The sequence below is a fragment of the Saccopteryx bilineata genome, chromosome 12 (assembly GCF_036850765.1).
Source record: "Saccopteryx bilineata isolate mSacBil1 chromosome 12, mSacBil1_pri_phased_curated, whole genome shotgun sequence".
In the NCBI taxonomy this organism is placed as follows: Eukaryota; Metazoa; Chordata; class Mammalia; order Chiroptera; family Emballonuridae; genus Saccopteryx; species Saccopteryx bilineata.
In genome coordinates this window covers 27,563,749-27,583,534 of record NC_089501.1, presented here as the reverse complement: position 1 = coordinate 27,583,534, position 19,786 = coordinate 27,563,749, and the positions used below count along the sequence as shown (strand labels likewise).

General features: G+C 38.1%; 2 protein-coding genes across 4 annotated transcripts in view; one reads left to right on the top strand and one right to left on the bottom strand.

Annotated features, from left to right (window-relative positions):
* MED23 (mediator complex subunit 23) overlaps positions 1-15,545 on the top strand; it is a 42,573-nt gene extending 27,028 nt beyond the window's left edge. For both annotated transcript variants that reach the window (XM_066248003.1, XM_066248004.1), the window contains 13 exons: positions 436-599; positions 3,078-3,202; positions 4,118-4,320; positions 4,408-4,588; positions 5,458-5,628; positions 6,025-6,241; positions 7,818-8,054; positions 9,021-9,186; positions 9,733-9,805; positions 10,764-10,978; positions 11,591-11,711; positions 12,441-12,572; positions 14,068-15,545. In XM_066248003.1, coding sequence (XP_066104100.1) covers positions 436-599; positions 3,078-3,202; positions 4,118-4,320; positions 4,408-4,588; positions 5,458-5,628; positions 6,025-6,241; positions 7,818-8,054; positions 9,021-9,186; positions 9,733-9,805; positions 10,764-10,978; positions 11,591-11,711; positions 12,441-12,572; positions 14,068-14,235 — 2,173 coding nt within the window. In that variant the 3' untranslated portion in view covers positions 14,236-15,545. The remainder of the gene's footprint in view (positions 1-435; positions 600-3,077; positions 3,203-4,117; positions 4,321-4,407; positions 4,589-5,457; positions 5,629-6,024; positions 6,242-7,817; positions 8,055-9,020; positions 9,187-9,732; positions 9,806-10,763; positions 10,979-11,590; positions 11,712-12,440; positions 12,573-14,067) is intronic.
* A 3,726-nt stretch (positions 15,546-19,271) lies between these two features.
* ARG1 (arginase 1) overlaps positions 19,272-19,786 on the bottom strand; it is a 42,981-nt gene continuing 42,466 nt past the window's right edge. For both annotated transcript variants that reach the window (XM_066248005.1, XM_066248007.1), the window contains exon 9: positions 19,272-19,625. In XM_066248005.1, coding sequence (XP_066104102.1) covers positions 19,459-19,625 — 167 coding nt within the window. In that variant the 3' untranslated portion in view covers positions 19,272-19,458. The remainder of the gene's footprint in view (positions 19,626-19,786) is intronic.

Sequence of the window (19,786 nt, the reverse complement as noted above, 5' to 3'; positions counted from 1 at the left end):
TTCCAAAGCCTTTGATATATTCTAAGTTAGCCCTTTAGCATGCTGGATTGAAATATACTTCCAGTTATGGTTAAAGTATCAATCATGTCATTTTAATTTTGCTCTAAGTTAAAATATATTGCAAATAAATATAATGTAATTTTTGAAATGCTAAATATCTAGGTGAAATGTTCAGTCCTATAGGCTACAAAGCTCTCTTTTCCAAATGTGCAAATATGTCAGGTAGTTATCACTATAAACTTGCCACCTCGGGTTTTTAAAACAAATTAAGCAGAGCTCATCTCACACAAGTTTGTTTTTTAATCAAAGAAGGGAAATTCATAGTGTGTATTTTTTTCTATTGTAATTAACCTAGAATTAGATTTAATTCCATAATTCTGAAATTTATATGCAAGTTGACTTTTTCATTTCATGTTTGTCTTCTGCCCCGTCCAGTGTTGAGAGCACTGCACTTAGGCTTATAACAGCCTTGGGCAGCTCGGAGGTCCAGCCGCAGTTTACACGCTTCCTCAGCGACCCAAAAACAGTGCTGTCTGCGGAATCGGAAGAGCTGAACCGAGCCCTGATTCTGACGCTGGCCAGAGCAACCCATGTGACAGGTACGGGGGCCTCCACTAACAAAGCCGTGCAGGTCGAGTGTGCTGGGCCTGCACTGGGGAGCAGGGGGAGACATACTGAGCAGATACTTTTTATTTGTTCAAGAAAAACAGTTGTTTTGGTACCTTCACCATCTCAGTCATTAAAATAGGTTCTTTTGTGTACTGTCATTTTAACTAGGGTGGGCATTAGTTTTCAGCTACTTTTCAGCAGGGACTCTTGAGTTTTTTGATCTTGGGATTCCATTACACTCTTAAAAAATAATTGAAATTCTCAAACATTTTCAGTTTATATGGATTATATCTATTGATATTTATTTACTGTATTACAGATTAAAATAGAAGTTTTTAAAATATTTATTTTATTCTTTTAAAATAACAGTAATAAACCAATACCTGTTAACAGAAATGACATTTTTATGAAAAGTAAACTTTATGTTTTCCAAAACAAAACATCAGTAGAAGAGGTGGCATTGTTTTACATTCCTTGCATCTCTCTTTAGTGTCTGATGTAAAGGAAGAGTGCTGGGTGCTCACATTAGCTTCTGAGTTTCCTCTACTGCAGTGTGTTTAGTGGAAGTGAAGGAAATGTGTCCTCACACGTATAGGAGGTTGGAAAGGGGAGGAGTGTTTCAACAGCCTTTTCAGCTAATTGTAATTATTCTTCCATGTCACACACAATGGACCAAGTTTCTTAAATGTTATTTGCAATGTGGAATTCAATATCCTGTCAGTGAGCAGTTTGTACTTTGTTACATTATAGTCCATGGATATGTTTTGTATATTAAACAGATTATTTTTAATTCTTGTGTATTTTATAACTTGATGCATTGGCTTTTTGAAAAACATTGGTTCACTGAGTTATGTAGATCTAGCTAATGTTGACACGTTTCATTATTCAGTATCATTAAATTACATTTGCTACTATCCCAACAAATTTCATTAGAAAAATCTTCAAGTTTTGGAAAGCTATTAGGCTCATGGTAGCAGATGCAAGTTTTCCAAAATTATAATTTTTATTTGAAAGGTATAATGTTATCATTGGTAAAAGATGTCATTTAGTGTAGACCAGGAGGTGGCACAGTGGATAGAGCATCGGCCTGGGACACTGAGGACCCAGCTTCAAAACCCTGAGGTCACTGGCTTGAGAGCGGGCTCATCTGGCTTGAGTGCAGGCTCATCTGGCTTGCGCATGGGATCGTAGACATGACCCCATGTTCGCTGGCTTGAACCCAAGCATTGCTGGCTTGAGTAAGGGGTCACTGGCTCTGCTAGAGCCCTCCATTTAAGGCACACATGAGAAAGCAATCATTGAGCAACTAAGGTGCTGCAACGAAGAATAGATGCTTCTCATCTCTCCCCCTTCCTGTCTGTCTGTCCCTCTTCTCCCCCACATCTTGCTAAAAAAAAAAAGAAGAAAAGTCATTTTTTTTCCTTGAAGTGATAGGCTCTCTGTTAATTTTCAGAAAACGCTTAATGCCCAAGTCTGAGTAACTATAGTTTTCTAATCAGATGTTCTTTCAAGTAACACTGTAATCCCATGAATAGAAGAGCTAATTTAACTGAATGCTCAATCATACAAGTACTTTTCCTAAGTGACCCTTTATCCTTTGGTGTGTAGCTGGTACACTTTATGCATACTTCCATTTTATCAGACAGAATATTAAAAGTGGTCTACTTAAGGGCTGAAATAAAATCCTTTTTTCCCGCTACTTCATTAAGGATATTCTTAAGTGAAGTTAGCACTTCTTTTTTTCCACTGAGAGCATACAGTGGTGAAGATTACAATGGCTGTTAGTATAATTTGGTGCTACTGATTAGTTCTGAGGGCCAGCAGCTTTACCCGTCATTGCTGTTGCACCATCAGTGCACAAATCAACATAGTGAAAAGGCCACTGGTATCTTAGTATTATTACTTTAATAGCTCTCTGACTTCATCAAATCCTTGAAAGGATATTGGGAACCACAGAGTCTCCAAACCACACTTTGAGAACTGCTGTTTTAAAGAAATAGTTACTGAATTTGGTAACCTGAAATGCATTTGTGTAATATATCTTATTTTACATAAATAAATATTTTTGATTTAGGGAGATACTTGTAGTCTATAGCTACAGAAAAAGAGATCTGTTTTCTTAATTCTATCCCTTGGCTCGAGTGCTTAATACCTCGTTGTCAGAATGAACTAAATGAGCAGTCATGATGGACCTGTACAACAGCTGTACTGTTAGAGCTCTGTAGCTTACAAAGATGCCAGCTGTCTTTGGTCTTCTTTTCACTCATTCTTTTCATATTTACCAGTGTAGTAATTCATATCATTCAAATTTAGGTCCTAAGCCTAATATTATTACTAGTTAAGCAATAAATGCACTGGAGTGAAATTCTCCAAGTGTACATAATTGTTTGTGACTTTCTCTGTGATCTCTTTATGAATTGTGGGTATAATCATCTATATCTGGATCACATCTGTTTGTTTATGTTTAGATTTTTTTACAGGCTCTGATTCAATTCAGGGAACTTGGTGTAAAGACATACTTCAGACCATCATGAGTTTTACTCCTCATAATTGGGCTTCACATACTCTTAGCTGTTTTCCAGGCCCACTACAGGTAATTTGGTCTTGAATTACATGTGGAGTATATGTGAAATCATTCTTCCCATTTACAGTGTTATTCTAGAGAATTGGTTTTGGTGACATCCAAAAAAAGTTAGCTTTTATTATTATTATTTTTTAAATCTTTGCTCTTCTAAAACCTGGGTTATTCCTTGTTCTATTCTAGGACTGTATATTTTTAAAAGTTTAATTATTATGGTTTTATCTTATTAGTTAATTCTTGTGAGAACTAACATATTACCTGAAAATTTCTCTGTCAAAAAACTGAAATGGAGAGAAATATAATTTAATGGAGCATCACCGAATACACATATGCTACACTTGAGTGAATTTAAAATTTCACACAGAGAAAAACTATAAACTTGGCTTTATTAATATGGAGAAAGAAAACCTCATCTGCTTCTTTACAGAGAGAATTGTAGGCATAGTGAGCATGTTTTTTCTCTCATTTCTAATAGGGCTAGAGCGGTAGTTCTCCAACTTAATCAGAATGTCTGGGAGGCCGGTGTAGGTACAGATTGCTGCTCATACTGGTGGTCCAGGGACCGGACTCAGAGAGTCACACCACTGGGCTACTGTAATGTATTTTTCTTGTAGAGATACTACAATAGGTAGCCAAAGGGCACATAAATTTCTTTCCTTTTTTTTTGAAGGTGAACAGAAATATCAACAGATGATTGAAGAAGCTTTGAATTCAGGCTTGCTTGGAAGTCTGTTTAGGAAATCTAAGAAAGGAATCTTTGTAATGTAGGCAAACCTGCATGTTTTTTCAAATCAGGCCTTGATTACTGAGTTACTTGAGGTCACCACTAACTTTATTTTCAGAGTCAAGCCTAGAACTGGTTTCTTGACTCTATAGCTAGTGCTGTTTACTGCAATCATTGAAATAAACTTCTGATCTTCTTTTTAGGCTTTCTTCAAACAAAATAATGTACCTCAGGAAAGTCGTTTTAATCTGAAAAAAAATGTGGAGGAGGAGTATAGGAAATGGAAGTCAATGAGCAATGAAAATAACATCATTACCCACTTTTCTAATCAAAGCTCTCCTCTCTTCCTTTGTCTTCTCTGGAAAATGCTCTTAGAAACAGACCATATTAATCAGATTGGCTATAGGTAAGCCAAAAACCTAGATCTGTATTCCATTTCAAAACCTGGTCTACCATGCACAAATAATTTATTTTTTTACTCTCTGCTTTTCAGAGTATTAGAAAGAATTGGAGCCAGGGCCTTGGTAGCCCATGTGAGAACATTTGCAGATTTCCTGGTATATGAGTTCTCTACATCAGCTGGGGGCCAGCAGCTCAACAAATGCATTGAAATTCTTAATGACATGGTATGGAAGTACAACATTGTTACATTGGACAGATTAATTCTCTGCCTGGTAAGAATATGCTCACTTAAAAGAAGTTTCTAAGTTGTCTATTTTCTTTTGTATTAAGGTGTAGAATTGGATGGCTCTTGTTCTGGTCTACTTTCTATTGCCTCTAAAGATTTAATAAGTTTATGCTGTAATCAAGCACTGCTATCACTTCCTTGAGGAACTAGACATTTCCGAATTTCTTTATTCATTCATTCATTCAATAAGTGTGTGTTGAATATCTATTGTGTTCTATGTACAGAAGGTACAGAGTAAATAATACAGAAATGATTCTGGACTTATGATGCTCTAAAATACAAGCAGTTAGACCCTGAGTCGATTCTCAATGTCTCTCACTAGAGTCAAGAATTAGTTAAGTCACTGCATTTCTTTGCAGAGTGCTAATAACCATTTCAGTTCAATTTGGGAGCCACATTCAGAACTGAATTTTTTTCATAGCTACCCTGTATTCCCCAAATGGTTTTTTCTCTTTACTTAGAATGGTGATATTTGGGGTGGCTTAGTTGGTTAACATAAACCTCTTAGCTGTGGAACATAAAGGTGGCTACAGCCTACTAGGGGAAATATGCAAACCTATGAATCAATAAAATAAAAGGATAAAATGGAGACACAGTAAGATTTTACTTACTCAGATTTATTTATTTTTTATTAATTTTAACACAGTGACGTTGATCAATAAGATCTATAGCATTTGAACTGTTGATTATGTTGTATAGCCATCACCCAAAGTCAAGTCATTTTCTGTCACCTTCTATTTGTCACTCTTCCCCCACGCCCTCCCCATACTTATTCAGATTTAGATTGCCAAGTCGCAGAGCCTTGCTTTTGGACAGGTTGACATTTTCATACAATTTTTCTGTTGTTCTCCAAAGGCCATGCGTAGTCATGAAGGAAATGAAGCCCAGGTTTGTTATTTCATAATTCAGTTGCTGTTGCTCAAACCGAACGACTTTAGAAACCGCGTGAGTGACTTCGTGAAGGAGAACTCCCCCGAGCACTGGCTCCAGAACGACTGGCACACCAAGCACATGAACTACCACAAGGTATGAGTCCCTCCAGGGTGTCCCCTGCGCGCCGACCTGGGGACTTGGCTGCCGATGGGGCTCTTTCTCTGCGGCTCCACTGTTTCTTTCTGGTCTCTACACTCCTTCAAGGTTCTAGGGTGTCTCTAAAGTTAAGAATGAATTAAAATTGCAGTTTTTGTAGACATGGGTACTTAAAATACAAAATAAATGAGTTATTACAAATCCTTTTGTACATAATCTCTTTCAGTATATCTTTGGTATAAGAGATTTTGCCAAGTAAAGAACTCTAGTTTTTATTGCATTGCAGGAGCAAACAATGGTTTCATGTTCTTTTTAAAATGACAAGTTATGTGGCTCTCTTGTAAGAGAATAGGAAAAGATGCCCTAAACATTGACATTTCCTTCCTTCCACAGAAGTATCCAGAGAAGCTGTATTTCGAGGGCCTGGCGGAGCAGGTCGACCCTCCCGTGCAGATCCAGTCCCCCTACCTGCCCATCTACTTTGGAAATGTGTGTCTGCGATTCCTCCCAGTATTTGATATAGTAATCCACAGATTTCTAGAGTTGCTTCCAGTGTCCAAATCACTGGAGACTCTACTAGATCACCTAGGAGGGTTATATAAATTTCATGGTGAGATTTTTCAAATTTTAATCCCATCTTATAGCTCTATAAATAAGTGGGCTAGGCATGACCATGTGGGGAATAGTGGTTCTAAAGGTTTTGCTTTCATCCTTTTTAAGTAAAAGTGTTTTGAGGGTAAGTGCCGTGCATTGATACTGTGAAATATAAAATAGGCGACATAAAAATATGAATAGGTAATCATAGCAAACGTATTAAATAGCAAAAAAAAAAAATGTGATTTGCAAGAGATACCTTACTTTATACATAGTGTGTGATTAATTGCCAAATGAGTATAGAGGGAGAAAAGTGTATGTTCACAACAGATGGAGGTTACTTTACTGTGGTGTAAGTGATTTGTGTAAACAGAAAGGAGAAAAAAATACGAGGCAGAAATAATCCTTTGGAAAAATCACGAAGGTTTTGAAAATAATCACCTTATTGGGCTAAAGCAGGGGTCTCAAACTCAACTCAGCATGTGGGCCGCAGGGCAAGATCACAGCCGTTCAGCGGGCCACACTAGGTCTACAAAAGGCAACTGTTACGCAACACTTTCCAGTGTCACAAAACGACCAGAAACTGTAGTTCGTGGATTAGTCTGCAGACCGCAGAAAATTGTTCGGCGGGCCGCATGCGGCCCACGGGCCGCGAGTTTGAGACCCCTGGGCTAAATTGAAAATTCATGCATTATACCTGACAGATCACTTTAAATGCCTGACCGGGCAGTTTTGACTCTATAACTTGCAGATAGTCAGGAATCAACTAGAAGTTATTGAGGAAGGTAATGACATGGAAGCACCAATGGAAAACATTTATTTTAGAGAAATCCAGCTGTAGTTGGCAGCATGTCCTAAAAGGAGGAAGCCATTTCAATAACTTAATGTCAAATTGTTAGGTGTATGATTAGTACCTAAACATGATGGCATCGGAAATGAGGAAAAAGGGACAGATAGTCAAGGAGGAAGGAATGGGACATGGTTGACTGGTTATGAGAGAATATAAAAAAAAAGAAATTAAGGACAACTCTAAAGTTTTAAACCTGGTACTGGAGAATGGTAGTCAGACAGAACCATGCAAGTCCCAGAGCAGCCACTGTGGGGACAAAGTGTATTTATCTGGGGGCAGTTCTTTTTAGTCCTTGATCTAATATATTATTCTCCAGTACAGAAGCCTGAATTGACTTTAAGCACGACAGAATAAAAGCGTGCATTTCTTTAGAACATTTTTCATTTGGATTAGGTGCTGTATGCACATGGTATAGAAGGGGTATAGTAACATGTCCCCTCCCTGTCTACTAGCAAGAAATGTTCTTGCACATGTGTCGTTTTTGTAAGATGTGTTTCCAGAAGTGAAATCGCTACCTCAGTGTATACTGAATATCATTAAATACAACAGGTATATATCATTGGAAACCTTCTGCCTTATCCTAAAATTAAAATACTTATTGTCTGCAATTACCCAGCACGTGAAATAGTTTTATAATCTTCTGAGCTGTTTTTTGATCATCTTGATTAGTTTTTCAGATTTCTTAAAGATCAGTTGTCAGTAACTAGATAAGCATTGTGGTGATTTGTTTTCTTCTTGGCAGACCGACCAGTGACTTACCTGTATAACACCCTTCACTACTATGAGATGCACCTGCGAGAACGCGCCTTTCTCAAACGGAAGCTGGTCCACGCCATCATCGGCTCCCTCAAGGATAACCGACCGCAGGGCTGGTGTCTGAGCGACACTTACCTGAAGTGTGCCATGAATGCACGAGAAGACAACCCTTGGGTCCCAGATGATTCCTACTATTGCAGATTGATTGGCAGACTAGTAGATAATATCCTTTTTATTGTGAATTTCCAGCTATTTTAGAAATAACTGTGTTGTATGATTTGTGAGGACATAGGCTGTATTGTCATTTCAGGGTAACATTTTTGTATATTCTGAGACTTCAGGTTTCTTAAAGATCATTTCTACTTTTACTTCCATAAAGTGTTTGAAATTTTAAATTAGCAGCATCATGACAGATAGACCAAAACTCACTCTAAAATTTACATTTAAAAACAGGCCTTATAAGATTTGTTTCAAAGAAAACATTCTATTTCTAAATACATGGACTGTGTCTTGTAGTACTGCATCTATTTGCTACTAGAGAATGTAGAATGTTGTTGCTTTAAATGAGTCATTGAATTTTTTAAAGTATTAATAGATAATAATAAACTTATTTTCTCTTTTTTAAGTAAAAAAGGCTGCTATACAGTATTGATATTTTTATTTCTTCATTTTGATTTCATGTTTTAACTTATCAACACACCATATTTAATATGTCTTTACAACCATGTCACTATTTACTAGATAGAGCAACTTTATATAAATGGGCATGGTTTATTTTCCTACACAAAGGAATTTCCTGACGTAAAAGAATTATTATGAAGTCACTTGCTTTTTAACTGTCCTGTAACTATAAAAAGAAACAGGTCGTTATAGCCATACTTAGGTCACATCTCTAGCTGTCCCATCACAGTTGTAAAGAGCCCACCTATATAAGACAAATCATTTATACCTTATGATTGACCACGTGGTGGTAATCAAGACATTTGTCATGTCAAACTTAATTGTATTTGGTTTGTACTATTTGCCTTTTAATCTCTCTGGTAAATCTTTTCTTGGGGTTCATAATCAGATTAATGGTAATCAAGTGAGGTATTTATATGTGAAACAGTTTGAAAACTGTAAAGCACTATACAAATGTGAGCCATTAATCTCAAACTGACCAAATAGTTATTGCTTTAATCATTTGCACCGATGGCTGGCAAATCTCCTGGTCCATTTCCAAACTGTGACTGGAGATTCAATGAGTTTCCCAATCCAGCCGCCCATGCACTGCATGTGACTTGTGTGGAGCTCATGGCCTTAGCGGTTTCAGGGAAAGAAGTTGGAAATGCTCTTCTAAATGTCGTGCTGAAAAGGTATGTATCCTGTTGTGTGCTGTAAGATGAGTTGTCTGTTCGTAAAGAGAATCATATTTTATTTGGAGCTGTCCCAAGGCCAGTGCACTGGGATAGTAACTGTCTTTTTTGGGTCCAGATCTTGTCCTTATGATATATATGTATTAGAATGAACTCAGGACAGTGTCAGAAAAACCTGCGTTTGTTCCCATTTCTATTCTCTATTAGCTGTTTGGAATTTAACTTAGTAATAATGTTAACTTCTCAGTAAAAACACCCTTTCAAAAGTACTTTCTTAAAGACCAAGGTAAAGTAGGGCATGATTATTAGAGAAGTATAAATAAATGGAAATAGTCTTTCAGCTCATTTGTTAAATGAGACAACCCAAAACAAGAGCCTATAGCTTTTTGTTTTCTTCATATTAAATCTTTACTCAATAAAAATCTATTATAGTTTTATTGGAGTAGGTCAGTTGTCAGCTCCTGAATTATATATGTTTTCAAAAAAGGATCCATTGTCAACCATATGAAATGTTTTTATAATTTCACATATTTTTTCCCACTTTAGTCAGCCTTTAGTGCCAAGAGAGAACATTACAGCATGGATGAACGCAATTGGATTGATCATCACTGCTCTACCAGTGAGTTAAATTGTGATTTGTACACACTAATGGAGTGCAGCTCTTCTCCGTCTGCCGAAAGAACGGGATGCCTTTATACAAGGACATCATGCAGTTAATGATATGTTTCAGATTTTTAAAGTTTTCGTATTAGTATTTCTTCAGATATCTACAATGACTATTTTGTCTGCCTTCTGCATCAAATCTAATTAATCTACTTGACTTTTGGGTCCCTGCATTCATTGGTCCCACCTTACCCACCCAACCTTAATTTTTACATTAAAATCTCATCTCATTTTGGCCACTTGGCATGTTGTGTATCTAGGGCATTTTCTCATGCAGAGAATGCTCGTTGAGACATGTTTCCGATGCGACACCTCTGATATGTTAGGGAATGTGGCGTTATTCCAGAACCCTTCCTCCTCCTCTCAGCTTCTCTGAAGGTGCTCCCTCTTTGACAGTGAACCCTCCTCTGACTCTCCACTCGTGCCGTGACCCCAACACGTGTCCGCTCAGCACCACGCAGTCGTCTATTGTGCTGTTTGAATGTCAGTGATACTGTCTAACCCTGTGCTCGCCAGATTCTTTGATTATGTGCCTCTGTGAATCACTTCTTTACACACCTCCAAAATATACATATTTATTTCTAAGTTATACGTGTTATCAGTATTGTCTGTATAGTAAACATTATTGAAGTAGATTTATTGTGTAGTAAGTACCAGGTTCTAAACGAGCAGGACAGACGTGTGTGGAGCCCTCTAACTCACAAGCATTTCTTGTTGGCTTGTTACTGACTTGCTAGGAAGCCGTCCAGTTTTGATTTTAAAATATCCACTACACAGAGACACAAGCTGGACAAGTAGAAAACATAAAAGAATAAGCAAGTACTATTATTTTAGGCGTGGGAGCGTGGTAATGACTATGGGGTGGAACACTGGGTCAGCGATAGTTCTCAGCAGGCTTCCCTCTGGTTTTAAAGGAGCCATATTGGATTGTCCTTCATGACCAAATTGTGAGTGTGATCAGCAGTCCCAGCTTGACGTCGGAAACGGAGTGGGTCGGCTACCCATTCCGCCTCTTTGACTTCACGGCTTGTCATCAGTCCTACTCCGAGATGAGCTGCAGCTACACCTTAGCTCTGGCCCATGCTGTGTGGCACCACTCCAGCATTGGACAGCTTTCCCTCATCCCCAAGTAGGTCTCAGAATTTCTTAAAGAAAGTTGTCTTTTTTCATCTTGTTTCTGTTTTGTTTTTTAATCTTATTTACATATGAGGTGTATATTGACTCAGCTCAACAACTTGCAAAGTAAGAATTAAGTAGAATTTCTAGATAACTAGAAAGCCTCCTTTATTTCAGAATTGTTTGAAAAAAATTTGTATGCACAGGTAATAATTTGGTATCTAGTTTTTCATTACATGTTCAGGAGACTTTTTCCAGAATATATTCCAAAAGTTGCCTCTTGAAATGAATAACTTATATTAGCCTATTTTCTGATTATCTTGACTCAAAATTGGTATTAATTAGATTCAAATTTCTTGAGAATGGCATTTATACTAGATGGGTTATTCACCTTTGTCATTCAGTAATTTTATTTTTAAGAGTGACTTAATTCTAAATGTTTCAATAATCAAATAAAAATAAGAGCCAGTGAGAGATGTGAGATGAATTAGAAATGTTACTAAAATTAAAAGAAAATTTTAAAAAATTATTACACATTTTGCCAATACTGGGTCGGCTATATTGACAAAATTCAAACAATTCAACTGATTTCAAGTCACAAGAAATTTTTATCTTCAAATTTCAGGTTTCTCACCGAAGTACTTCTTCCTATAGTGAAGACTGAATTCCAGTTGCTTTATGTGTACCATCTTGTGGGACCATTTTTACAGAGATTTCAGCAAGAGAGAACTCGATGTATGATAGAGGTAAAATACAATCTGGGTTTTCTGTGATAAAATCAAGTTGTAAAATATCTGTTTAGGTTCTTTCCTGTTGTTTTTCAAACTTCCTATTATAATCATTAGTGGTGAAGTCAGCTTAGTAGGATCCGAGAGCGGTTTTGGAGGACTTAGTGCCCATGACTTAGTACAGCTATAACGAGTTTGGTATGGGATGTGTTGACCTGGAGATGCAGGGGAAAGAGCCATCATCAAAGCTGAGAAGCAAGTTAAGGCTGGAGAAATCCATTTGGGAACCTGGACTGTAGTACAGAGGAATTAATTAAAGTCATGGAAATGGATCAAGTCAGTCACCTGTAACGACAGAGCAGAGATAAGAAAATAAACCAGGATAGAACCTTCAAGTATAAGCCACCAAATAGAACTAAGAAGTTACAGTCTAAAAGATCCCTGATACTGTGACAATCCCAGAAGTTGAGAAATGATTTGCTCAGAGAAGATCCTCTGTCTTGATGTTAAGAGAAATTACAAGGCTGTGTAGAAAATTGCATGTAAGCCCTGTTGGGGGCATTTTGTAGCATCTTGGTTCCGTTATGATGCAGGCCATGCCGTATCTCCCATGCGCACACAAGTTTGCATGATCAGTGACGGTCCTTCCACAAAGATGGTGACCCTGGATTGGAGTCCAGATGCATTGTGCTGAATTACTAAACCGTTTTTGAACATGTAAATAACTTTACATTATTTGTTAAATAGATTGGTGTGGCCTTTTATGACATGTTGCTGAATGTAGACCAGTGTAGCGCCCACTTAAATTACATGGATCCCATCTGTGACTTCCTGTATCACATGAAGTATATGTTTACTGGTGACAGCATAAAAGAACAAGTAAGTTAACTTTAATTATTTTTAATGATGTTTAGTTTAGAAAACTTGAATATATGGTGATAGACATTTTTGTTTGGGTGAGTGGTTTTTTTAATCTTTTAAGGGGAAAAGATTGATATGAGACCCTTTTAGACTACATGAGCATATTCTAGATATAGTATTAAAGTAAAAGTAAATACATGTTATAATTTCTCACATTTTCCCCTTGATATTTATAACAGGGCATCTGAAATGAACAGTTATTTCATTAGGATAAAACAGCAGGGTATGGTGACTGAAAAGACTAGGCAGGTGTTGTGTTATGAATGAAGAGGTCTTGTTTTCCCCACAGTGATGAGGGTACACTGTGGGAATATTAGACAAATTGCCACATGACTAGAAAACAGAAGCCAGGAGGGTCCGGAGAGTAACTTCCTGAAGGGTATTTGAAGGAACTGGGATGCTTGCCTTGAACTTTAAGAGTCCTAGGGAATTGTTCATGTCCTATTTGGAGGGTTGCCATTTGGATTAGGTGTTAGATGTGTTCTGTGTCACTGCAAAGGGCCTATAAACTCTGGTGAAGTGAAAGGGAGACACATTCTGACTCAACACAAAAAGAGCCACTCCCTCGTAGAGCTGTCCCAAAGTAGAAGGGACCTCCTTGAACCGTACCTGAGTTTCCTGTCTGTAGGAAACCACCTCAGCTGTTTTTGGAAGGGTGGAGGAGTTAAATAACCTCCCCTCTGTTATTTCTTTCTATAATGGGAAAGAGGAGTAAATGATTATAATGACTAGGAACCCTACTGGATTCTTCCCTTGCAGCTGAGGACATGGGGTGGGGAGGGTGTTGACTCCTTTGAGCCTCTGCAGGATTGTTGAGCCAAGTTGAGTGGGAGCTCATGCAGACATGTACTGGGCCTGACCCACTTTGATACAAAGTAATTACAGAAAGGAAATATGAATGGGCTGATCTTTCTTGGCAAGGTCAAAGTGCATTTGAGTAAAGCCATGAAAGCTTTGAAACTACTTGATGTACTTATTGCTTTAAAGTATTCCAAGTATAAATCAAAACCAAAAAGAAATTAGCTTTATGGATATATATATTATTCAAAGAACTCCAAAATACATATAATTATGCTTCATGCACCTGTGAAGATGGCATTTTAAAAGGATGCTCACCCGTTGCCTGTGTGAAATTTTCAGTGGAAACTCTATAGCTTTTGGCAGTGGGATTCTTGGCCACTAGGTAAGTGTGTATGTTTTTGTAGATGAACACACATCCCATGTACACACACATATATATATATAGAATGTGTGTGAGGGAGAATACATGATTTTTCTCATGTGAGGGAGAAATAATTTTATCTGCTTTTATTAATACACAAACATGTACATAAACTTCTCATTCCCCCACTCCCTAGTGTATTGTCTCAGGGTATGTATAAATAACTTCTTTCAAAGTTGGGAAATTAAAGTTCTCTGGTTAAAATATTTTTTCATGTTTTCATATTTTTAGGTAGAGAAGATTATCTGTAATTTAAAACCAGCTTTGAAACTTCGTCTTCGATTCATCACACACATTAGCAAGATGGAGCCAGCGACAGTGCCTCCACAGACCATGAGCAGCGGGTCCCCAGCACCTCAGTCTGGTCAGGGGCCAGTGCCCTTACCGGTAACCCAGTGAGGTCGGGCTGTGCTATGGTCAGGCGGAAACACGTCTGTCTTTGACAGTGGACTCGAGTCTCTTAAATCTGGACGTGATCATGCTACCGAGAGATGCAGTAGAAGCAGTGACGTTCAGATTGTTTTATTTTGATTCAAATGATGAATCTATTGGCACCTTATAACTCTTATCTTCCTGTTTATACTATGTCTCTAAGAGAACAAGTAAATGACAGGTTGTTCATACCTATAACAGTTTATTAGAGCTGCCTATGAAGGTATCTGTGGTCAAAGACTTTTATTAGATACTCTCAATCTTTCCTAGTCTAGCCATTGGTTCTCTTTTTATGTTGTATAATAGTCAGTCTTCAGATACATTATTTTAAAGGCACCACACATATAGAATAGTTATTTTGTATCTTTTTTTTTTTTTTTATTTTTTAGTGAGAGAGATAGGAAGGTAGAGATATGAGAAGCATCAGCTTGTAGTTGCGGCACTTCGGTTGTTCATTGATTGTTTCTCATATGTGCCTTGATTGGGGGAGAGGGGACTCAAGCCAAGCCAGTGACCCCTTGCTCAAACCAGTGACCTTGGGCTTCAGGCCAGCAACCTTTGAGCTCAGGCCAGCGACCTTTGAGCTCAAGCCAGCAACCTTGGGATCATGTCTATGATCCCACACTCAAGCTAGTGACCCCGCACTCAAGCTGGCAACCTCGGGGTTTTGAACCTGAAACCTCAGCATCTAAATCTGATGCTCTGTCCACTGTGCCACCTCCATTCAGGCTACATATCCTTTTATACATAAATCTTTTTAGGTGTGTCTTTGGAATATTCTTGTCAAGTAAAGAACTGTAGATTTCATTGCATTGCAGGAGTTAATAGTTTCATATTCTTTTTAAATGGCTTAAAATTTTTATCTTAGGTTTTCAAATAAATGAGCTAATGTGTTTCTAAGCACAGTAAATTGGCAACTTTTTGCCTTTGCTGTGGACTTAACTGTGTGAAATGAGTTAGAAGCCATGTAAGTAAATAACATAGCTAGAAATGTGTAAATGAAATAAATCCATGCCTAAATGGTGATTCTCCAGTCTCTGTTTTTAAAAATAAATTAATTGCTTTTCCAAGTTGATACTCACCTCACAGATGATGCGATATTTTGAATTTTTATAATCATAAAATTTTTAATTATTTATTTTTTAAATGCAGTGTACATTTTTGTTCTTTAGGGTTCATTAAATTTTAAGAGACTTAACTGTTAATTTTGGGGAGAGATGACATTAAGATTGTAAAAGACTTCAAAAATAATTAGTAAAATCTGTTAAATGAATAAACCATCTGACTGATTACTCGATTTGCATGAGCGTCTACTGAGTGGCAGGCGGTGTGCTGGCTGGTGTAGCAGAAAATCGGGCCCCTTCCACAAGTTGTACAGTATGGCTGGTGACTGACAGTGACCTAGGCGTTAGGAGAACTTATTTCTTTTAATCAATGAAGTTTAAACACGTATACTTCAATTTTTATTTCCAAATACTTCTTTCTAGACTTTTATCTTCTTCATGGTTCATATTATAGTTGAAATTTATATAGTAGTATAACTAATTTTTCTATGCTAATAATATTGTTGAAATTCTCCAAAAATTTGTGATAGAAATGAATTCAAGTGTTACTCTTAATATACTTTTAATATGGTCTTGCTACCTTGAGGAATATATTACTTTGAGTTCCTAAAATGGTAGTAATTATGACACTGGCATTACACAGATAGCATAAAAGAAGTGAAAATCAATGTTACTTTTTGAGAATATACACATTACAATTATTTACTAAAAATTCAGTTTTTTTCTTCTCTAGTTTAAAAAAAATGGGAATATGATTTTCTCCAAAAGGGCTTTTAAAAGACATTATAAATCAGAGACATTAATAGAAGGCAGATACTTTATTTGGGTTTAAAATGCACCTGAGGGGGGAAAAGTGACTTTATATTCATTACTTCTTAAACTTTCTTTTAAATAGCAACTCAGAAGTGACTGTCCAATAGGACTTTCTGCAGCGGTGGAATAATTCTGTATGTGCTGTTCGATGCAGTAGTTAGTAGCTACATGTGTCTATCAAGCCCTTGAAATGTGGAACTGAAGTTTAGATTTTATTAAACTTTAATGAATTTAAGCAACTACAAATGGCTGCTGTATTAGACAATATAAAGTGAGATTCAGCATAATGGTGCTTATCTAAAAGTAATTCAGTAAAAATTTTTTTCTTAGAAAGTCCTACTGTCAAAGGTTAGGTTTAAAATTCTGAGCTGCATATGAAAAATATGGTAGAATTGCTAACATATGGCTGTTACAATAACTACAGATTCTTTCATGGGGCCTCCTTCATTGCAGAGTCTACTTGAGTTTTGTGTAAGTTGTGCAGGAGAAGAGTTTGCTTCCCTGGTTTTGATCAGAATTTACTCTCATTTTTTGTTTTCACTCTCCTCTATTGCAGAGCCAAAATGAGGTTTGTAGGATGTTTAAAGGTTTCAGCTAATTAAACATACTGTGACTGCAATGAGTGAAAGGTGGCATGTTTGGAAGTCACAGATAATTTTAAGTGAAATCTCTGAATTAGCAGATTTTAGAAACAAAATAGCTGTTTTATTTATTTTTTCCACCTCCCAAAAGGCTATTATGCTAAAAATATAAACCGATATCAATTTGAGGTTTAGAAAAAGTAAAACATGGCCATCTAACAGGAATGAACGTGGAGATTGCCGAAGCCTCGTGATGGCCCAGTTCACGGATGAAACCAGAGCCAAGACACCAGTTTCACCCGGGGTCTCATTGTTTGGGGCTGAGGATTTCACTATGGCTGTTTGAATCCTTGTAGTAGTTTTAAGCAGGATGTGTGTGTATTTTGCATATATTTACAAACATGTAGACATGATGGACACTTACATAGAGTTTATTATACAAATTACATCTTTTGAACAACATGGGAATATGGTCCCTTTTCAAGTGGGGTAGTTTAACTCCTGTTTCAGGAATCCTACTATGGAGGTGTGAGTTTTATTTTATTTTTTTTAATTTATTGATTTTAGAGGGAGAAAGAAGAAGTCAGAGAGAGAAAGAAACATTGATTCGTTGCTCCACTTATTTATGCACTCATTGGTTGATTCCTGTATGTGCCCTAACTGGGGATCGAACCCACAACCTTGGCATGTCAGGATGACACTAAATAATTGAGCTATCTGGCCAGGGCTATCAAATAACTTTTAAACCTTAGCTTCTCCATTTGTCAAATGAAAAAGCAAACTTATTAAAATGGCCTTACAGCGTTATAAAGGGCCAAAGGCCTTGAAGTGGTTAGGCGAAAGTAAAGCCATTCTGGGCGCAAGCGCATGATGCCCGCCTGCCCGTCTCACCACTTACGGCAGTGCAGTGGTGTTACCAGACCGGAACCGGGCCCAGAGCGGGTCCGCCTCGGGCTGGTCTGTACTGCGTGGGTTCTTGACTTCATGCAGGAGAGATGTCACAATGCAAGCCCAGATGGTTTTGAGAGACCATTTAATAAAGCTGGTGACAGTGAAACAAGGAAGGGCTTAGGATAGAAGCACCAGGAAAGAGCCCAGGCGGGCTGCTTTGGCTCCTGGGAAGTCAGAGAAAAGAGTGCTTGGGAGACAGGTTTGGGGGTTTAGCCTGGGAAAGCTGCTGCTGCCCAGTGCTCCCCTGGTTGCAAGTTTCTGGGGACCCTTAGAATTTAGGAGATGCAGGCCTGTGGGGGAAGAAAGGCGTGGGCGTGCTCCCCGACAGACAGTGCCACTATGTTTATTTTTAACGCCAGGAAATTTTTTGTTTGTTTGTTGTTTTTTTTATTATTCATTTTAGAGGAAAGGGAAGGGAGGATGAGTAGGATGCATCAATTCCCATATAGGCCTTGACCAGGCAAGGTCAGTTTTTTTGTTGTTGTTTTTTACAGAGACAGAGAGTCAGATAGACAGGGACAGACAGACAGAAACAGAGATGAGAAGCATCATTAGTTTCTCGTTGCACGTTGCGACACCTTAGTTGTTCATTGATTGCTTTCTCATATGTGCTTTGACCCTGGGCCTTCAGCAGACCAAGTAACCCCTTGTTCCAGCCAGCGACCTTGGGTCCAAGCTGGTGAGCTTTTGCTCAAACCAGATGAGCCCGCACTCAAGCTGGTAACCTCGGGGTCTCGAACCTGGGTCCTCTGCATCCCAGTCCGACACTCTATCCACTGCGCCACTGCCTGGTCAGGTTCCAGGAAATTTTTATTTAGAAATTAATTTGTACATTCTTTTCTAGAGATTAAATCTTTTACCAAAATGGGAAATATAAGTTTCTTAAAGTAGTTGGGAGACTGGGGGTAAAAGGTGAAGGAATCAAGCTAAAAACAAAAAACAACTCATAGACACAGACAACAGTATGGGAATTACAAGAGCGAAAGGGGGTGGGAGGAGGTAGAAGAGGGTAGAGGGAGTAAATGATGATGGAAGGAGACTGCTTGGGGTGGTGTGTGCACAAAACAGTATACAGATGATGTGTTATAGAATCGTGCACCTGAAACCTAATATAATTTTATTAACCAGTGTCACCCCAATAAACTGAATTTAAACTTTTTTTAAAAAGCTAACTACAGCCTGACCAGGTGGTGGTGCAGTAGATAGATCATCGGCCTGGGATGCAGAGGACCCAGGTTCAAAACCCGGTGGGCTGGCTTGAGTGCGGGGTTGCTGGCTTGAGCATGGGTTCATAGACATGACCCCATGGTCACTGGCTTGATCCCAAAGGTCCCTGGCTTGAAGCCCAAGGTTTCTGGCTTGAGCAAGAGGTCACTTGCTCTGCTGTACCCCCTTGGTCAAGGCACATATGAGAAAGCAATCAATGAACAACTAAGGTGCCGCAACAAAGAATTGATGCTTCTCATCTCTCTTCCTGTCTGTCCCTATCTGTCCTTCTCACTGTCTCTCTCTATCTCTCTCTGTCTCTGGGGGGAAAAAAGCTAAGTTTACAAAAATTGGAATTTCCAAATATTTCACACCAAAAGGGAATTGATACAGTTTATTATTTTTTATTTATTAATAATACAGTATATGAATATTAATAGTACTAATATTGCCTAAAGCAAAAAAACATTTTTCTGAAACACCAAATCTGTAAGAGGAAACCAGAAGCTTAAGTAAATTGTTAGATTCACTAATGATATTATTAGCTGTGAAATTCTTATATAAGGTTTCCACATTTACTTGGGTGGGTTAAGGTAGTCAATAGGCTTGTGATTACCCTCTCGAGCAAGCCCAAAACAAGCCAAGGTTATTGCTACCGCTGTGTTGACTGTTCGGGTTACTTCTTCCGGTGTCTTCCCCAGGGACGGGTTGACTTCCATGATGTCTAATCCCGACAGCAGCCCTGCAACAACAAATGGAAACAAGGTAACTTGGTAAATAGTTGACATCTGAAATTCAGGATCTTAGACATATCACTCCGGAGTGTGAAGAGGGGGTGACCAGCTGAAACCACGTCAGTTATTGCATCATGGGATGGCATTCTGGAGGTGACAGCTGGGCCTG